Genomic DNA, 20,599 nt, shown 5'->3' with positions numbered 1-20,599 from the left:
ATTAATTTTCACTCAGATCGGGCAATCCACAAATGTGTGAATCATTCTTACCATGTAGCAGCTTTTCTCTTAAGATTTTTAAACTTATTTATTAAGCTTTATAAAACTCTGCTACTACGAGGTGAGAAAGTCCTATTTTACCAATGTACTGGTAGTCAAATTAAGGCAAGAAAAGTTTTCATGACTGTCATGGGCATTACTAGAAGACCAGAATTTGTTCCAGTCACTAGGTAATATCGCTCCCCAACAATACAGTTTAGATAGAAGCAGTAAGATGTGTTGTGTGCCAAAATGTTTATTAACACTATGCCATGGCACACAAAACTTGACACTCAACAGATAACAAAATGACCGAAGCACTGAACACCCAAGTTAGTTACCAAATAAAGTCTTAATTTAGAAGGCAGTAGAGGACAGCACATGTATCCAGTTTTAGAGTATACTGAGAACTGTCAAGGATTAACCTGCATTCTTCACTCATATTTCCATCTACGCCCTCATTAATCTATTGATGTCAATAAGAATTCCACTTCAGAAACAACTGGAAGTCAGATCCAAGGACTGCTACTGAATGGCAAATGTTCTATAATACAGTATCACTGTTTTTTCAATTCATACTTTATCTCTCCCCCCCATCAAGAGAATTCTTGAGCACAGAGCTCTGTAGCTATTTTTAAATATCCACTTCTCTTTCCTGAAGCTGTGCTCTTACCACTACATCTCTCTGCAAGAGTGAAATAAAATATAACAAAGAAATGAATAAAAAAAAATTATAAATTTTACCTGGTGGACTAAAGCTTGCTTTCCACTTCATCATTGCCTTCCCACGGGTGTAAAATTCCACTGAGCCTTCGCCTTCATTTGAACAGATTTTGAAACCACTGGAAATTACTTGTCCACCAGAGGCAGGGAGAAACTTAGCCTGTTGGTCTTGAGTCTTCCAGAAAAAGGAAAATGTTACTCCTGATGAAAGCAAGTGAGAGGAGATTTTCATGAAAAAAAACCAAAACCAAAACCAAGTGCAATTAAAAATTTCCAGTACTGTAGAATACAGAGAGAGGGAATGCTTTGAGGACACATCATCTGCTAGCATAAACAAGGACAGTATCTTAAAATCAACAACGCTCTAACAGTTTAAACCAAATAAACATCTCTTCCTTGGTTTCGCATCACATGCACATACCCAGGACACAATAGTACTCATTGCTTCCTGATAAAACTTAAGTTCTTTGAGCTCCAAGAGTAATGAAGGTTGGGGTTTTTTTCTTGCAGATTTGTGATTCCATTCTTTTTGCCTTACCTCTCCAGTCCCCTTACCCTTCTCACCTTTCTGTGATGATCCTCTTTTCCTCCCACAATCTTCGTTTATTTTAAAACACAAGTTGCTCTCGTCTCACAGTATCCTCCACCAGCATCTACATCTTTTTGTGATGTTCACCAAATGCCAGCAGAGACAGAAATAGTACATCGACTGCTTCTAAGCTACTGATGTGCAAACTGGCTGCCAGCATGCCCATGCTTATTGAGTAGCATCCATTGAGTACTAATTACACTTTAATTCTTCTAAGCATGCTATTCCCTGTGTTTTCACACTTCAGTTCTCTAATAAATGTTGAAAGGAAAGAACCAATGTAAAAGAAAGGGACAGCAGCATATGCAGAGGCACGGTCAAAATTCTGAGGTCCTCACCTACACAAAAATCAAAGAATTTTTCCCAAAATGCAAGTACAATCCTGCAAGTGCACATGTGATTAATTTTGTCCACAAATAATCCTGTTCAATTCACAGTAAATTTTAATATTATACTGTAAAATTGAAGAGCTCTTGAGATTGCACATTAGTGAAGAAATATGATTTCTGTAAGACAGCTTGTTTCTTTAATAAAGGTTATCTCAAAAGGCTTGACTGAAACACAAGTAGCAAATCAAACCTCCCTCGCACTTCAGAAGTTCACAGTGGCTCTAGCTGTAGAGGTTCTGCGGTCAAATGCAATTACAAAGAAAATGGCTTGACTAAACAGCTCCTAAAAATGTTAATCTCAGAATTTATAGTACAAAGTGCTAACAATACAATCTGAGTTCAGAGGAGGTTGAGAAAAAGTTTATGAAGTACAGAAGTGGAAGAGGTTTTGCCACCAAAAATTATGATGAATTAAGTTGGCAACGACCCTAAAGATCACCTAGTCGAAACTGCCTGCTCAAAGTAGGGCCAATTTCAGAGCTAGATCTGGTTGCTTAGAGCTCATCTGAGATTTTAATGTCACCACAGATGCAAATTCCACAGCCTCTCTGCGCAAACCATCCTGATGTTTGGCCACCCACATTGCAAAGAAACTTTTTTTCTGTGATCTAATCAGCATTTCCTGTACTACAATGTGCTTGCATTGCCTGTCACATTTTCATTGTGCATCTCCAAGATTATTTAGCTCTATCTGCTTCTATAACCACCCATCAGGTAGTTGAAGGTGGCCCTTAGCATCCGCTTTCCTTCATGGTGTAAGGAAAAGCCTCAGACTCCCATGTCATGTTGTCCAGCTCCCTAAGACATCTGCTGGACTCACTCTGGCTTGTCAGCATCTCTTTTGTATCAGGGGACAAAAACTGAATGGAGGGGAATAATCACTTTTCTTAACCTGCTGACTACGGTCTTTTGACATGTAGTCAAAAAATTGGTCTGGATGATTTTACAGTTAGCAGTTCTGCAGGCTGCCCAGGCAGCATGAACTCTGCTGATTTGCCACCAGATAGCCCAGCATAAGTTAATGAAGCCCTCAAACTATTATGTACATTTCTTGTTAAAACCATAGATTTATTTTTTCTTATGTTTCATAGTTTTATAATTAAAGACGGAAAAGCCACAGACAGCTCACTACAGTCATCAGAAATATTCCCCCACACTACTCTCTGGAACACAATTTTTTCATATTTCACATATTCTTTTTGTCACATTAACTTAGCAGAAAAGTTAAAAATTATATTATTGCAGAATAAATGATTTAACTATGTAGTATCTTCCTGTCTAACTGATCTTTCTGTTTATCCTCATCACAGCACCTGTCAATTTGCATGATCTACACACCATTCCCTAAATGCTTTATACATGATAAAATAAACACCACGGAAATGCTAATCAATTATCATTGGCCTCCTGGAAATCAATCTGTATATGAACATCATCAATCTCAGTTTGATAGATCTTGATGGATAGGGGTTTAAAACTATAAATGCTAGGAACTCCCAACTGGAGGATTTGAGAGCTGTTGTAAGCAAGTTCCAGTACCTTCATCAGCAGATAAACCTGAGTTCATATTTCAGCTTCTTTACCACACCAGTAACAGGTTGAAACACTGATCCAACCCTCATTCCAAAGAGCCATATATTTTCGTTGTTTCTGCATGCCATCCTTCACCACCCTGGTGAAAGGGCCACCAAGGCTGACCATGTTAATCTATTACTGCTATTAATGTGATTCCTCTGTCAAAGTGTCTCACAATCTTTTTCCAGTGCTTCACCACACTGCTGAAAGGTATGGAAGTGCTGTTATTCCTTCTTTACAGGCTGAGAGCTGAAGTTTAATTGATGTAGACAGAGAGACCGAGTTATACAGCATGTCTGCTGCGGAGCTGGTTTCTCCCATCTTTGACTGTCTATCCTATTGGACTACCCTGTAGCTACTGATCATCCTGTAGCCACAATAAAAATGTGCATCTAAATCCTCTGGTTCATTAAATGCCAAAACTAAAAATAAAAATTTAAATAAGGCACACAATAAACACACAGCTTTATGAAATGGTATGTTGTGCATAGGGCTACTTTTTAAAAAATTTTATTTTCATTTCAACTTCATATATGTTCACTAAATCTAACTTATCCTACTGTGTTCAAACTAATGATTAACTTTTGCATCTTTCATGAATGGTTCTTCTGACTGAATATGCCACTTTTATGAGCCCAAAATTACTCAAAGAAAACCATTATTTAAAAATTACTTGAGAAAGAAGGAAAGGGGGAAGAATGTTTCAACATTTTAAAAACAAGAATAATTTGTTTTCTCAAGTCAAAATAACAGTTCTGAAATGTTATTAAATTTAGGCTAGGAAAAAATATTGGGCTTTTTGTTTCACATGTTGCAATAATTCATCCAAAAAGATCCCAAGATCATTTCAGAAAGCATTCCCTGCTTAAGTGTACTTAACACCAGTTTCACATAAGTGCAACGAACATCAAGGGATATTTAAGCAATAGTAGGCTTGAATAAAATTACATCTTATCATTGCCACAGGTTGTATTTGATTCAGATAAAAAAAAGAGACTCTTTAGATAAAGGGGTGTTGGCTTTTCTTTTACATGCTAGTGATTTATTATTTATAGTTTATATGATTTCTTCTCTTCACATTTTATCTGCTGAACATTTCAGTGTTTTATGTTTTTAATGTTCTTGTTTGTGAGATACTGGGAATGCTCTGGTACTATAAAAATAATTTATTCTGATTATTATGTTATACTATAGATGTAGAAATAATATGACTTACTGATGATTTTTATTTCCCAGTGGTATGAAAAAAAATTAAAAGATACAGCACGTATCAGAAAATATGCCTCCAGTAGGATACCATATTACTTTTTCTAATACTCTCAGGTAATAGCCACATACCATCTGCTCTCTGAGTTTCTCTTACTTTCTTAAAAATGTAATACACAGCTCTTGCTATAGCAGCTAAAAAAAAAAAAAAAAAATCCTATTTCAAGTAATGTTACCAGTTCGAAGAATGGCTTAAGTCAATAAAAGCAAGAAAATTCAATGTTAACAATACTGCTTAAGCTTAGGGACCGCTGGAGTTTATGTATAGAAAGCCACAATTTTCCTTCCATTTCTACTGAATTCTAAATCCCTAGTGAGTGTTTTATACTAGTGACTAGTTCTATATTTGGGTTGACAGTCACACACAGTTTTAATCATCTTATGTCATCAACGCATTTCCAAATCTGTGTTCCCCACGTCATTTTGTGACCCTAGAGCAAGAAAAAGAAAGGGAAGAGAAATAGAATGAAAACACTTAAGCACCTACGAGGACAAATGGATTCCAAGACACTGGAGGCTTAAAAATTCTGTTATCTCTAAAGATTAATATAAAAAAAAATATTCCTGCTAAGAGGCCACACTAAAAAACAGTCTCTTCTTTGTTTGTCATACTGCAGTTCTTGTTAGAATTAATCTTGGTGCCACAGGAAGATTTTGGGCACTCTAAGCTTATTTCTAGTTTTGTTTGAATTAATTATACTGTAGGTCATTGATCTGAGTAGCTGGTGATTAGATCTAATTTAAATTGCAGTTAGAAAAGGCTAAGTTTTCAGCAATCAACACTCAATTGTTCGAAAAGTCAATGAAGAATAGCGTCAAGCTAGAATTTTAGAGAGTTCATTCCAACAAGGAAAGAAACAGTGATTATTGAATTACATAACTTGACAGCAAAAGAAAAACAAATAGTAATTAATGAATTTACTAACCTTCAGGTCCACAAACTTCTGGATTACTAATGCAAGAATTTTGATAGCTTCCAAAGAAGAGAAAGGTAACTCCTTTCTTTTCAGCAACATAAATTCCTTTGTTCACCATTCCTTCTACAATATCTAAAGGAAAACCAAAATAATGTTAAGCTCTTATATAAATCAAAACTTCCTAGAAACATGATTTTAACAGACTCATAAACCTCATATGTTTATTTTGTCCCAACCATAGCTCTACTTTTAGTGGTTTTTTGTTGTTGTTTTTCTTTCTGGGTTTTGTTTGAGTTTGGTGGGGGTTGGTGGTGGTTTGTTTTGTTTGGGTTTTTTGTTTGTTAAGAACCATACAGATAACTTTCATTTCAAGTTTGTAAAAATTATACATGTCATTTAGATTCTTGATTAACTAAGACTGCTTGACAGAACCCATGCACCCAAAAATTATTATTTCAAAGTAATCTGAATAGACTTCATGCTTTCAGAGTTCTGGATACCAGACACATCATAGAAGAGATGTTTCTGTCTTACTGTTAGGTGGAGTTAGTGAAGAAATTCTTTAATCAATCAAAAATATAACAGAATAGAGGTTTTTGGGGTTTGGTGTTTTTTTTTTTGAAAGGGAAATTTTGTGGTCAGAAGCCACTTTTCCATAAAAAAATTTCAATTAAATATAATTTATAAGCTATATTTAAAAGGGAGAAATATATATCTTTTTCAGACATACTTTGGTATGGCATCATTGTCATTTGGAAAGGCTATTTCTTTATCTAATATGGATAATGACTAATTGTCTTGTGATTTGATTGTGATTTTCTTGTGCTCCCCTCCTAAAGAAAATCACTGTTGATTCATCTCCTACTAGCTAAAGTGCATGAGCCATCTTAATACTAAAAAAAACATGACTCTACTATAGGAAACCTCACTAAGGTCTGAGAGTCCAGCTTGACAGATGATGGTGGGAAGTTCATCTCATTTGTCCCAAGATGAAAAAGCAGGACTAATTTTAGCAATGAAGACAATAGGAAATTGCAATTAAAAATTCTGCTGTGTTAATAAGCCTTCATTCCATAGAACACTAAATGTTCTATCGTCTATCTCTGAGCAGACAGAATGTAATTGTTCAGTTTGGAATTTCATGTTAGCACTATTGTTTATGATGGCATTTCTGCAACGATTGTGAAGATTCAGGACCTTTGTTTTAAGACCTTTCCCTATAATTTTCTTCAGAAAGACAGAGCTAGGAGAAGAGTTGCTCCCAGGGAAATACCAGCAGCAAGAACAGTCTCTTTTCCTACTCCGAGGTGCAGAAATTGCCAGCTAGGTGCTACTTGATATCTGAAAATCTAATGAGATCATAAGGGAAATGAGAAAGGCACAAAATGGTCTAAAACACATGAAGGGTACGTAAGGGACTTCTGTTTATCACTGTAGATCCACCTGACATAACAGAAGCCTTTTGCACAATGAGCACAGCACAAATCATGCCAAGGATGCACGGTCAGTGCTAGGACAGATCATCTATCTAGAGTGATAATCACAAATATCGTTGCCACTGCTTCAAAATGGTGCATCCCTTTATGCAACAGGGACATGGGCAGAAGGGCATCTCATTTTCAAACTGTAGACAACTGTCAGGCATGAGGACAGCAGTCATAGTGCTGCATGATAACACCACTCAGGGAAACAGCAAAAGCATGGCACAGCCCTCAGTGAATGCATGTCCAAATGTTTTCTTAGTTCATGACAAATCACAAATATCACAGTTTTCAGGTACCTTCCCCTCCCTTTGAGGAAGAAGTCATCAAGTCCTATGGTTGGACTCGATGATCTTAAAGGTCTTTTCCAACCAAAGCGATTCTATGATTCTATGATTCTATGATTCTATGATTCTTTAATTGACAGATAAAATACAGTTTCTTTTAAAATTCTGAGTGTGTATTATGGAGTGAAGCAAACATTTCTAAGTTCTTCTCAAGTCACTTGAATTCTAAATTAATCTAGCCAGAATAAATCCCATAAGGTAATGCATTTCTGTTTCCATAGCATTTCCTTTGCCATTGATGTCACTCTCTTTAATGTTCATATTGAATATATCTTATTATGTGAGAACTATGCAAATGGTCTATAAAGCAGATAAGTGAGGACTGAAAGGAATTAGGGTCATTTGAAGTTCATTATTAATAGAGCTCACATTTGCCAGCATACTTTTACTGCTGGAGTAGAAAAATAGTGGGTTTAGTATTCTAATATAAACCTCCTAGAGTCTGAGCAGCCCAAGTAACTGTTCTACCATTTTTGTCCTCTTCCTTGGGTCAGATTTTCCATCAACCAGATGCGAGTTAATATCTAATTGTAAAGTGGACAAGCGGTCATATTTCAATTGCACGTTCACAGGTATAAATCCTAGTGACTTCAATTAAATTAATTTAAACTTTTCTGGTGTAGATGTAACCGGTTTCCAATCTGTCAGGTTTCTGCCTGTAGAGTTGTCATTTTCTGTTCTTCCTTTTATCTCCTCTTGTGTTGATAATAAATAAAATCATTAAAAGGACGTATTTCTGCAGATTTTTTTTTTAAACGTTTTAATCAGAGATGTCATGATTGACAAGATCTTACTTCCAGGCTTTGCAAATTTGCTTGCATTTGTCTTTCTTAATGTGTCCTTTAAAAATTACTATGAAATGGTGAAAAACAGATGGCTTCTTTTTCCTTTTAACCTTGAAAGAAAAGAAAATACTCAACCTATTTGTTCTTTTATGTTCCTCTGAAATGTCATCTCTGTTTCATTTAAGCTTAATACAAATATTTTAGGTTCTGGATGACCAGTGGGGCCCATCCTCCCCAGGCTGCTTAGCATGGTGGATGCTTCTCCCAGTAGTTCAGAGTAATTCAGGTAACATTGCAGGATTGCCTTTTCAATAATGTATCCCAATATAAGCTTAAATAGACCTTTAGCACTTGAACCAAAACTCAGTGTTAACTCTGAATCCAATGTTACAAGAATCACCCAAGCTTGACAAATGCAGAACAAAAAATATGTAAATCCTCACCTACAGTTGCAGAGAAGTTAGAGTAGGCAGAGTCATTGGTATATACAAAGGTAGAGTTATGGGAAGGAAGCACAGTGAAGTTGTGGATTCTTAGAGCTGGGTGGAACAACAAAAGAAAATAAGCAAATAAGCAAAACAATGAATAAACAATCAGTAATGAATTGACCAGTTCATATCTCTCAACATAGCACAAATCACAGATTTTAGTCAGTGGCCTTTAAAATTATCATGCAACCGCTTCTCCCAAGGATTTGTATGCACATGAATGTAGCGTTCTTTAACTACACAAGTTAAATAAATGCAGTATCACTAAAACTTTTTTTTTTACTTACAGTAACTGAGGAGAAAAAACTATAAAAAATATAACTACAGTTGAAGGGCTCTGAAATATAATCATGCTGGTAAAGAACTCCGCAATTATAATAAAAATCATTATACAAGTGCGAAAGCTATGGGCAATTCAAGTCCCATGTCCAATTCTGGGCTTTCCAGTACAAGAGAGACATGGACATACAGGAACAAGTCCAGAGAAGGGCTACAGAGTTGATTAAGGGATGGGAACATCTGACACATGAGGAGAGGCTGAGAATGCTGGGACTGCTCAGCCTGGAGAAGAGAAGGCTCTGGGATCTTATCAATGTGTGTAAACACTCTACAGGAGGTGTAAAGATAGTGCCAGACTCTCCTCAGTTACATCCAGTGAACAGATAAGAAGCAATGGGCACAAATTAAAACACAACAAATTCCATATAAACATCAGAAAAAAGCCAACTTTTTAATATCTGACAACATCATTTTATTCTCTAGTATTTTTTTTTCTTCTTTTGATAGTTTAACAGTATCTTGTGCACTGTAATTATTTACCCTAGGCATGCAGAAAGAGCTTGATGGAAAGCCCATGAAAGTAAATAGAGACACATTGATTTGGGATTTAGACCAACTGAGCTCACAAAAGGAAAGGTAAATGCTCAAAAAAAAAAAAACCTCTCCACAAAACCCTCAAGAAAAAAATGCATGGAAAACAATGGGTCAGGCAAAAAACCTGAACATGGCCACATCTTTTTTTATTTGCTAATATATTAAGTTGATTGTTTCTCTTCAATTGTTTCTACTGCTAAGATAACCAAAAAATTAATTTGCTGACACTCTCTCTCACAACATAAATGCATTGAGAGATATAAATCTGGCTTCACACACAATGACTTCAACAAATAAAATGGATTAACATGACGGACAGATTATGATGCTTCAAGGATTTAAGAGGAGAAACATGGAACGAAAATAATTGCATGATACGATGAGTGGAAAAACAAGAAAGACTCTAGCAGTAAACAGAAGAGTTGTGTAATCAGAGTGGTATCAAAAACAAGAAAATTGTCACCTGCATTAGATTACAACAATAAAGAAAACTTTTCTTGTATATCAAAGTCACATACCAGATAGACAGATAAAACTTCTGCTGGAGGCATTTGAAATAATATCTGTGTATTGTAACACACAATATAAGCAACTGAGAATTTGAACTATCCACTACAACATTAAGGAAAGAACTCAACATTGTCAGAATTGCACGGCAGAGAAAAAGACTTCTGGCTACTGGTATCCTCAGCAAATAATAGTGAGACAAAGTCCTCCAAAATTTTTTCAGCAAAGTCATGCAGCTGACTCATTTATAAAGTTATTTAACACAATGTCATAATAGGAGTCAAAGGAGATTGCTCATGTGAGCCAGTCCCATTCCTGTAAATGAAGGTTTGTAGGCTCAGAAGATTTATATATTCTGCTTTATCTCTTCCAAGATACTACTGAAAAGATTTCTGAATTTTGCTGAAATAAGGTAATTTAACATTATATGAAAAACAATCTAACATCAATTGTAATTTTCCCAGGAGCTATATTTTATATATCACTTTCAAAACAATGTCATCGTTATATGAGTGCCAAAACAGTGCTGGATATGGAGTGCTTTACTCTTCTTGAAACTATGTGAAGTCCGGTATCAGAAAATTACTTTAACACAGTGTTAGAGAACTCATGGCAACTTTTCGTAAGCCAAATCATGATTCTGTTGAAGTCAATGGGAATGCTGCCATCAGCCTCTAATGCAAGCAGAATATTGCTCAGATTTATTTCTGGTCAGCCAATTTTATTCCTTTAAGAAACTTTGTGGAAAGATAGGTCAAATTTTAGGCTTAAAATACTTGAACACCTCTGGAACAAAAGATTTTAGATATTTATGGATCTTTTGCCCACTTAGGAACAGGTATTGATGTCACCATTTTTGTGTAATAAATAGCAATAACTTTGCACTTTTGTAACATTTTTCATGTAAGGCTGTAAAGTTCTCTAACTCCTGATTTAATCTTCTGCAGTGACCTTTCTGGGTAAAGATATTACAGTCACCAGTAGTAACACAGGAGCTACCCCTTGTGCTAGTACAAAACAGTTCAGCTCAACTGTCAAGGTGGTCAGACACAGTGTGAGAAATACTGGGGAATATACATCAGCCCAAACTTGGAACTTGCTAAAGTGTCAGAAGAGAAAGAACAGTTAATGTGAAAATTACTGAGGGACCTTTGAGCCTCAGAAGGAGGCAGAGCATAGCTGAAAATTTCATCTGGAAGGAATGGCCCTGAAAGCCCATGATGCTGCAATGGGATACAGTGGTTCGGTCGAAGCTCCATTAATTACATCACCTGCACATCCCCAGGAAGCCCCCATCACTCCTTTTGTTCCCAATGAGAAAAATCAGAACCAGAAAACTGCTGAAACCAACCAGACTGCCTTTTAATATTGTTCGCTCTGGGATCCTGCAGTCCTGACAACTGACTCTTTCAAATCGGTGAGAGTTTTGCCTTACCAAACCTCTCTTGGTTTTGACCAACTGGAAAAAAAAAAAAAAAGTTTGAACTAATGCTGCAATAGGGAAATATCCAAAAGCACGTAAAAATAAGTAAGAAGTAATCAGGTAAGAGCTTGCACTTCTCTTTCTATGGATACTACATGCAATTTTGAAAAGTGCCTAAAGAATTTAGGCATTTAATTCCTAAAAAGCAAAAAGAAGCAGGCATCTTCAGCATAGCCAAAGATCTCAGCCACTGAATGTATTAGCTCATATTATGCATGTACCAAACCAGCTAATAACAATGTGGTTTCAATGACTCTTTGGATCATAAACCTTTTCTCTTTATAACCTTAACAATGCGTAGACAGCCCATAAAACGTCTGAGAATACTCTATAAAAATCAGTTCACAAATACAATATCATTTGGACATTGGAGCACTGCAAAAACATCAACTGAAAAAAAAACCCTCAACTGCTGTGGTACAAAACCTATTCCCTTTCATTTCTCCTGCTCCCTTTCTACTTACAGACTGACACAAATACTTATGTTATTGCCATTGTCAACGAATCCTTTGTCTACCTCCATTCGTATCCCGAAACTCATGAATTCCATCCACATCTTCCAATGGCCAGTAATGGGAAGCTGATGCAAGAACTCTGAATCCTTTCAAGAAACACAGATTAAAAGGTTATTAAAGTACGGCCCAACAAGGAGCACAACAAGCCTTCATAGAAGAAACAATAAAGGAGGTCAATAGGTTAAGTAAAATGAGATATTTTATGTAAATCAAGTACAGCACATAAGCAAGATCAAATCAAAATGACAGAGTAGATTAAAGCCATATATCTGATTGAACACTGCAGAAAACCTGTTTTTAAAATTCAAATTATTTTTATTTTAATTGCACTTAAAACACATAACAATCTCAGGCTAAATCTCTGCCAGTTTATCAGGCAGCATTCATTGAAGTAACAGTTGAGGAGTCATTCAAGAGTAATTTCAAGTACATTGGATAGTACAAAGCACTGAGAACAGAATGCACAGGGGAATGTTCAGCCTCTCTAGCATAATACTTCTGCCTCCTCCGTAGGTAACTCAGTGCTCTGCAGTTCAAGGGAGTAGAAGAAGATGCTAGAGAGTTCCCACGAATCTTGCCCTCTCTTCAAAACCCACTGGAAAACCAGTGCAACACCTTCAGGTTATATCAATCCAAGTGGTTTTTTCCACCTTTGGTCTTCTATGGAAAGACACTAGTCAGACATAGTAAGGAGCAGTGCTCAGCAGCAGTGGAACTGCAATGTGGATGAGAGTATAGGTTGTTAACAGTTATATACTGCACCTATAGCTGTGTTATAGCACAGTTGTTACTGCAGAGTCTAACCTTCCTGATGTCTCCGGATAACTCTCACCTTAAGAGAGTCATTAGTAGAACTTACTTCAACAGAAGGAATGTGCTGTTCCTTAAGAGAAGGGGTTCCAGATTATTAAGCAACATATGGAAAAGAGTTCACTCCTTCCCATATGGCATTAGCTATTCCTTCAGAACCTTCTCCACTACACCAAAACCAGAACAACTCCTTGAGGCTGATGAGAATCTTTTGTTTTCCTAAGTGTCCTCCTTAGCAACAGGTGGACAGCTGACAAAAGCAAAACATACACTGGTTTCCATTGGCAGATTTATCTGTACAGTCTAATTGATGAGTTTGAATAGATTTTAGATGTGACTACTCAAACCTGACCAGAAGCAGACTTCCCAGAACAATCAAATTTTGTGTTAAGATAATTCTATTTTAAGAGTAGAGAAATACTAATGTAGGAAAACATGAATTGTAATTTGTTATTATCTTGTTAGCTGCAAGAAACCCTTTATTTTCAAAATAATTAATTAACCGGCTGTGCTGAAATAAATTTATAATCTCCTATATCTAAGCAAATTTTAAAGGTTAATACAGATACACAGAAATTTTACTGTGAATGCAAATGGGAATGTGTTTTGTTCACCATCATGGCATACCATCCTATTAGTTTCACTTTTTGGGGGGGGTGACAGTGGGGGGTGGGGAACGATGTAACGGACGACAGGTACAGAGAGAGCAAGAGTTTATATTACACCATATCTGTAGTTCTTTGCCTTATGATCATTTTTCATTCCCAAGCAATCTCTCAGGAACCTGAGGTGTGAAGCTGGTACAGATAAGTTTCTTAAAAAAACACTTCAGCCATCATGCACAATACAAAAGCTCCCCACACTCAGTGTGCAAATTAAAATGAATCACAAGCAGCATCCTTTTGCCCTTTGACATTTACAGTCTATTGACATTTACAGTCTATCCCACACCTTTCTTCACTCTTGAGATCAAAACAGCTTGCGTATTTGACAACTGTTCTATCATTTTAACATCCTGGATGCAAACAGGATTTCTTTATCATGAATATGAGGGTGCAAAAATTTTACGTGCGTCTTTAAACTGCCTAGCCCACACAGTGGAGATCAGTTTGATGTCCTCCATCCTTATGGCATAGTTTCAGAGCTGTGACACAGAGAGGGTCCTAAGATTTTTTTAATAAGAGTGCAAAGCTGATAAAATTGCTAAACATCACAAGCAATTATAGACCTGAGAGCACAGAACTCAGAAAAGCTCTGCATCTTCTGAGGATACACAAACCACTCAGACTTGCTTCCAAACTCAACTATACCAAAGATACCTAACAAATGATTCATAACTGATCAGAATCTATTATTGGCCTACCTAACTAGAAATGTTTGCAGTTTTCAGAGGTTTTCCCACAGAGAGGGAGCATGAGTATAAATAGATAAGATGGGGATGTCTTTAGAGACACAGAGGAGATTCTATAGCTGTATGTTTCCTTTGAATGTTTGGAAGATAGAGAGAAAGGCACAATTAATAAGAAAAGGAAAAGCTACTGCCAACATAAGAGGATAATGGCACAGAATAAGCACGTACGAAACCCAATCTGAAAGTTCCAAGCAACCCAGACTCAACTAAGCCAACCATGGCAAAGCACACTGAGGAAATGGGTTACAGGAGCAAGGTTTTTGCATTTACATAAACTAAGTCTGGGTACGTGCTTAATTCTATATTCAAAGAACATATTCTGACTGCTGCAAATGAAATTAAAATTACGAATTTCTGAGGTATTAAGAGCATCCACATATGCAACCTGTGTTAATGTACCTCCATCCAACTTTCATCAAACGACCAGTTCCATTTTGCAGAGCACAGAACACACCTGCTGTTTCAGTGTGCTTATATGCAAATATCTCTTGCTCCCATTAATATCTCCCTTTTGTATCAGGGGAAAAGAAAAGGATTAAAGTTAAGAAAGACGGTAGGAAAAAAAATAGAGAAAAACAGAAAAGAAAAATCCCAGGAGAAAATTATTTGATGCCAAAAAACTGTGTCATAATATGGCACAATATTTTAGTAGTAGTAACAGCAGCATCACAACAAAGGCATTGTTGTGGTTGCCATCAAACTGATAAGGAGAAACTATATTCTAAGGAGCTTACATTTAAAAGCTGGAAAAAAATGGGAAAGGAAATAGATACACAGCTAAGTGAATTGCTTAGAACCACGCTGCATGTCAGTGGCTTTCCCAGCTCCCAGTTCTGAACTATATAAAGCCGTGCTGTTACCCCATTTCCAGCCAATCACCCCTGAGAAGACCTCTGAAAACAAATACCTGTTGCCTTGAATTCAACTTATACTTCCGATATCCTTTCAATAGGTAACTACTCTGTGTTTAGAACAAAATCACAGGACTTGTTTACAGCCTAGCTCAAATCCAGAAATCATTGCTTGCAGTTATGCTTCCCCACACATGCTGTACTACAAAATAAACATTGTGTAACTTGCCCCCTTATTGCAGCAGGCTTTTTTCCCCCCTATTGTTCCATCAGCTAGAAGCCAGTGATCCTCATCTATAGGAAATGAGACTATTTCTGTTCTTGAGTGAAGGTAGAACAAAAGAAACTAATCGGGCTGAAGCTACTGTGAAAGCAGGCAACACAGCTTTTCCACATTGCTCTGTATTTTATTTTGAAAATAATTACATATGGTTAAGACTTAAAAGCACAAAGCAATACATGAATTGGTAAAGCAGTAAAATTGTACTTGTACACCACCATGAGGCTTGAGGTTAAACTATTTATATAAACAGAAGAATTCTGCAGTTACACACACAGACTCCAAATAAGCTTTAAGTAAGTTTTTTCTACATTGAAAACAGATGAGAGATCCTTAATATGCTCTATAACTGATTTAAACTTAAGTATGAAGGCTGGGAGGAAGATAGATGACCTGAAGCCATGCCAGAGTATTGCAAAGTATACAAGCTGGCATATCTGACTGTAAATCAATGAATTGAAAATGCTGAACACTAAGACAGCGAGAAAAAAAAAATAGTCTGTGTAGAGGTCCGATTCAGAAACTCATACTCAAAAAAAGTAATAATAAACAAACACTGTGTATAGGATTTCTCTACATATCAAACACAACCAATTTTTCTTCAAATACATTTCTATGCAGAATATTTAGTAGGTAGGTTACTGAATTTAAAATGACTGGGGCAGTCTGATACTTTAGACTTTATCACATTTTTAATACAGAGCTGACATTCAAATGTAGGATGACAGCTTCTTTGGAGCTTCTAAGAAAATGAAAAATACAAACCAAAAAAGCAAATACTTAAGCACATTGTCAGAAAACGTAAATAGAACATTCCTTACCTGGGTGTTTGGGTAGCTGGGAATAGTTTCCATACACCTGCAAAGAAAACATTACGTAATGAGACACAGTGAGGCAAAACTTGTTAAGAGGAATCCAAATATATCTCAATACTGACCATATTCAGAACATTACCTGATATCTGTACTGAAATAAAATCAGCAAAGAATAACGACAACAGAGCAGAGATAACAAATTCTCCATGGTCTATTTAAGGTTAAAAGTAAACTGAAATAAAAATCCTGTAAGATTGCAATCATAAGTTTTCTTTTGCTACTTTTTGTATTAAAAGGGACATTTTCCATGCAGGTTCAAAAAGTCCGTTCCTTCAGTGATGCCAAAATATTCTTCCAGACCCTTTGAGTAGTATTTTCTTGCTTCACACTTTGATCTCTTCATTTAACTATAAACAAATTACCGTGACTGGAGGAAAATTAAGATAAACGTGCATCAGATCCGAAAGTTGTACTGTTCCATGGAAAGAAGTCAAATATTTCTGTTACAATCTGTGCCAAAAAGAAAAGATCTTGTTTTCAACTTTCTTCTTATAGTTGTCTTTTCCTTTCAATTACTTTCACGTTGTCAGAGATCTGAAGCCATTTTTAGTTTTGCTAGCAAGAAAATGTACTTCCTTATAGCACGTAGGGCATATAACTCTCACGATTTCCTCAGAAACTGAGCTGAAAAGAGTTGCTAACTCCTCGCTTGTCCAGCTCACGTTTGCACCTCCATCCCAGATCTCTTTGGGTGGAGAGCAAGTCTGAGTGATGTCATGCTTTCTTCTCAAACTTTGTCCCATTCTGGTACTCTATTTATATCACGTTGCTGCTGTCTCTTTTCTGGGTCCTAACACCAGCCAGCTAGGAACAAGTGGAAACAAGTCAATGTGCTTCAGCAAACAGATAAAAGAGATTACTGCTCTTAGCAATCTGCACACTTAAAGAAGAATCAAAGCCAGAACAAGTGTTCATAATTCCAGTGCTTAAGAAGAAAAAAACATGTTTTGGATAGAAATTTTTGAAGGAAAGCTAAGACCTATTTACTAAAATAACAGATTACATTTCTGTCTAAAGAAGCAGAACCTTTAAAAAAATACTGATTTAAATCACACGGCACTCTGAGGGATTAATTTTACTAGGTCTCTATCAAGAAGGAGAAACTGAGGCATTAGTCATTTCACTGATTTGCTCAAAGTTGCACAACAAAAGTAGAAGAATTTTCCTAGTTCTTTTACTATAGTTGCCACTTTAATTTCTTTATAATACATATAATTACATTTAAGTATTTTATCAGAGCCTCCCAATTACACTCTGAACTACATCCCCAATATTAATCATCAGCTTATATATAAAAGAAAAACAGCAGCTAGAACTAGTTGATATTCTTCATTTACTATGCTCCTCTATGGTAAAATCTTGTTTTCAGTTCCCTCCAAGTTCTTTTTTATATTCAGTGAAATAAACTGAAAGAATAATATTTTAAACAAAATTTTTTTAAAAAAAATCCTTGTTCATCTCTCCCCTGCATTTCCGTATCAACCTCTTCTTTATCCTCACATGAGCCATTTAAAGGTGATGTAGGCAAGACCAGAAACTAAAAATCTGAATCAGACCACGCCGACATCTCAGCAAAATCAAAATTATTGTATTTGCATTTTCTTTTGCCAAAATCGACATGAATAGATGAGATATTATTTGCAGCCCCAGAAAATTAACCTCCTGCAGCAAAACATTCTCTGTCTAAAATCAAGGGACACACAAGATACTGATCTATAGAAAAGTGATCATGCGCTCCTGTTCCCATGCATGCCACTGCCTATCCATGACTTATCTTCTGATCTTTAGTCACCCTTCCCTCCCTACCCATCCATTTTGTGACTCTTGGCTCCATCTTTTCAGGTGTCTATATCAGCTTATATTTGCCTGGTTCCTTTTCTTAGCCCTATTCCTTCCAGTACTCTTCTTAATCATGACTTCCGCACCAATCTCTTGGCTAGAGTCAATTATAGCTTTTAGGATGAAACAGCTGATATTGATACTTTATATAGAGATTATATAGCAGGAAGCCCTCTATATCTGGTAGTAGCTGTAGCCCCCATTTACCCAGCTGGCTCCCCAGGTGCATACTGAACTTCCAAAGCTTCTCGTGCTAACTAGCTCCTTGCAGATGACTGGTGAGTATATGGGACTCCAGGGTCCACGGACTGAAGAAATCAAAATTAATTTTGGAAACCTTAAGACATTCACGCTACATGAATGCTTCAATGTTACCAAAGTTTAATATTACAAAATTAAAATGTATCTTTTGTTTGCAATCCTGATTTAGGACCTTCAACAAATGAATTTTGAAAATTTTTAATTTCAGTTCCTACAAAAATTTAGCTTCCTACTTATTTATAACAAGTCTGACTTTTGTTTATTTCCCCTGGGTTTTTTTAGACTCCTTCCCTCATTACTGTTAGCCACAAACTCTTCTATATCCTCTAGGAAGAGGAGGAATTCTGTGTAAACCCTAGGAATTCTGCATCACATATTAACAAGTAGAGCCACCCTCAGAAATAATAGAGCGCCGCAGCTAAAAATCCTGAGAAAAGCTAAAATGTAAAAAGAGAAAGACAGGAATTTGAAATATTTGCCAAGAGGGGCCTGTCAAGGGAAAGAATATGCTTACCAAAACAATTGTGAGAACCCAAGCAAACACATCCACTGCCAAAAATTTTTGTGGAAAAAGTAAATTGCAAGCAGACATGAGAGATCATTTGCAGAAACAAATTCTGAATTTATTCCTGTGATCCTCTGGAAACCTGATCTGAAAAGTCACACTGCTCCCACCACAGACCAGAGGCAGCACTGGCTATCTTGTGTGCAAACCAGAGTAACTGATCAGATGTTCGGAAGACAAACAATCACCGTGGATTGCTCTTGAAGAACCTGCAGGTTAAATAATGTTCATTTAAAGTACTAGCACATCAATAAAAGTGCAAAGGCCTGCATATGCTGGGTAACTGGGCAGCCTGTGCTAAGCCCGCAGGAGAGGTTTCTCCCCAGCGCAGCTCTCCCACTCCGGGGCCCCACTAAGGGAGCAAGGAAGGAGAAAGCTGTGAACCCCCATCTTACAGTACAGGAGGGGGGTCCATGAAAGGCCTCCAGATTTTCTGTCCCACTTAAGCAGAGAGCAGGGAAAAGGCCAGGAGGAGACATTTGCTGACAGGTAGAATAAGTTCCCCAACACAGAACAAAACAGAAAGCCTGATGATCTGTAGCAACAATCAGAGGCTTGCAAACAGCCCTGGGAAGTCATGTGGCCCAGGTTTCTCCTCCCCCACTTTTTTTTTCCTTCACTTTTTTGGGGGGAGGAAGGGGGGAGACCTTTGAAAACAAAGGTTTAACAAAAAAGAAAGGTAAATCACTATGATATACATTGATGTCGGTTGCCACACTTTCACAGCAATGTGAGTGTGACCCATCATGCAATAATTAAACTTAACTTTCAGATTCAGCTTTCCTTGTTCAACTCATGTTCATTCAGGACAACCGTATTATTGAAACAGAAAATTAGCAAGTGCTGTAGCTGACATTTACCAGCAAATGAAAAATAACCTGAAGTTAAAAATCTTTATTGCTAACTATGTAAATATAAGCAGAGAAAATAATCTTTTAAAGAATGTTTTACACTGCAGAAGAGAAACAATCTGTAATAGTTTTCTTCCTTTGTTTTCATTGGAATCATTAACTTCCCTCAAGAGAGCTGGTGCATAATTGGGACTGAAATGTTTTAAGAAACATCTTCAGAATATTTTAAGAATAAATCTAACAGCTAGATTTTCTAAAACTTCTCTAATATCACGGTCTTTACTAATACACCAGTAAATATTCTGGATTAAAATGACTCCCTGGTCAAACTATTTCTCTGCCAGTAATAGAAATAATTTACAAGGTGGTTAAAGCTGATGTATCACCACCCATATGCTTAAATTTCTAATTTTAGTGCTAACTTTTCTGGCTTGTCATGGGCATCCAAGATAAGTAGTTGTAGAACTGATTTTACTTAATGTCACTTAAGAAACTGTGGGATCTTTTTTTTTGGTGTAAGTTACTTCAACTGTCCTTTGCTACAGGCAACATCCAGGGCAACTCTACCAGCTCTCTTTGATTAGATTTGCACAACTGCAAGGAAACAGAACAAGATCTTGTTCAAAACTTACCATCGCAATACACACCTTTGTACCAGCACAGTTATTTTTATAATGAGTATAAACTATTTACTCACAGAATTCTAAAGCAGAAGCAGTTTCACAGATAAAGAGGTCACCTCTAATGGAGTTTGTTACCTATTCTTTATACACTTATTCCACTGCAGAATTATGAGCCCATACCAAGTAGGAGTTTGGGGTTTTTTATTTAATCATGAATTTTGTAATGAAAAAGTCTTTCCTAAACATATGAAGTTGG

General features: G+C 36.6%; 1 protein-coding gene across 2 annotated transcripts in view; it reads right to left on the bottom strand.

Moving 5' to 3' along the window:
- ADGRD1 (adhesion G protein-coupled receptor D1) overlaps positions 1–16,367 on the bottom strand; it is a 156,546-nt gene extending 140,179 nt beyond the window's left edge. Inside the window, exons 1-6 of one of the 2 annotated variants that reach the window (XM_035895375.1) lie at positions 16,284–16,367; positions 16,151–16,187; positions 11,980–12,063; positions 8,555–8,650; positions 5,508–5,630; positions 784–963 (exon numbers count right to left, since the gene is read on the bottom strand). In XM_035895375.1, the coding sequence (XP_035751268.1) occupies positions 784–963; positions 5,508–5,630; positions 8,555–8,650; positions 11,980–12,063; positions 16,151–16,187; positions 16,284–16,352 (589 nt within the window). In that variant the 5' untranslated portion in view covers positions 16,353–16,367. The remainder of the gene's footprint in view (positions 1–783; positions 964–5,507; positions 5,631–8,554; positions 8,651–11,979; positions 12,064–16,150; positions 16,188–16,283) is intronic. The other variant, XM_009639838.2, reaches the window with a different exon arrangement.
- Between the last annotated feature and the right edge of the window lie 4,232 nt (positions 16,368–20,599).

The sequence above is a fragment of the Egretta garzetta genome, unplaced genomic scaffold (genome assembly GCF_000687185.1).
Source record: "Egretta garzetta isolate BGI_Z169 unplaced genomic scaffold, ASM68718v1 scaffold25, whole genome shotgun sequence".
NCBI classification, from domain to species: domain Eukaryota; kingdom Metazoa; phylum Chordata; class Aves; order Pelecaniformes; family Ardeidae; genus Egretta; species Egretta garzetta.
Note: the sequence above shows the minus strand (reverse complement) of the source record. Positions and strands in the feature narration are given on the sequence as shown.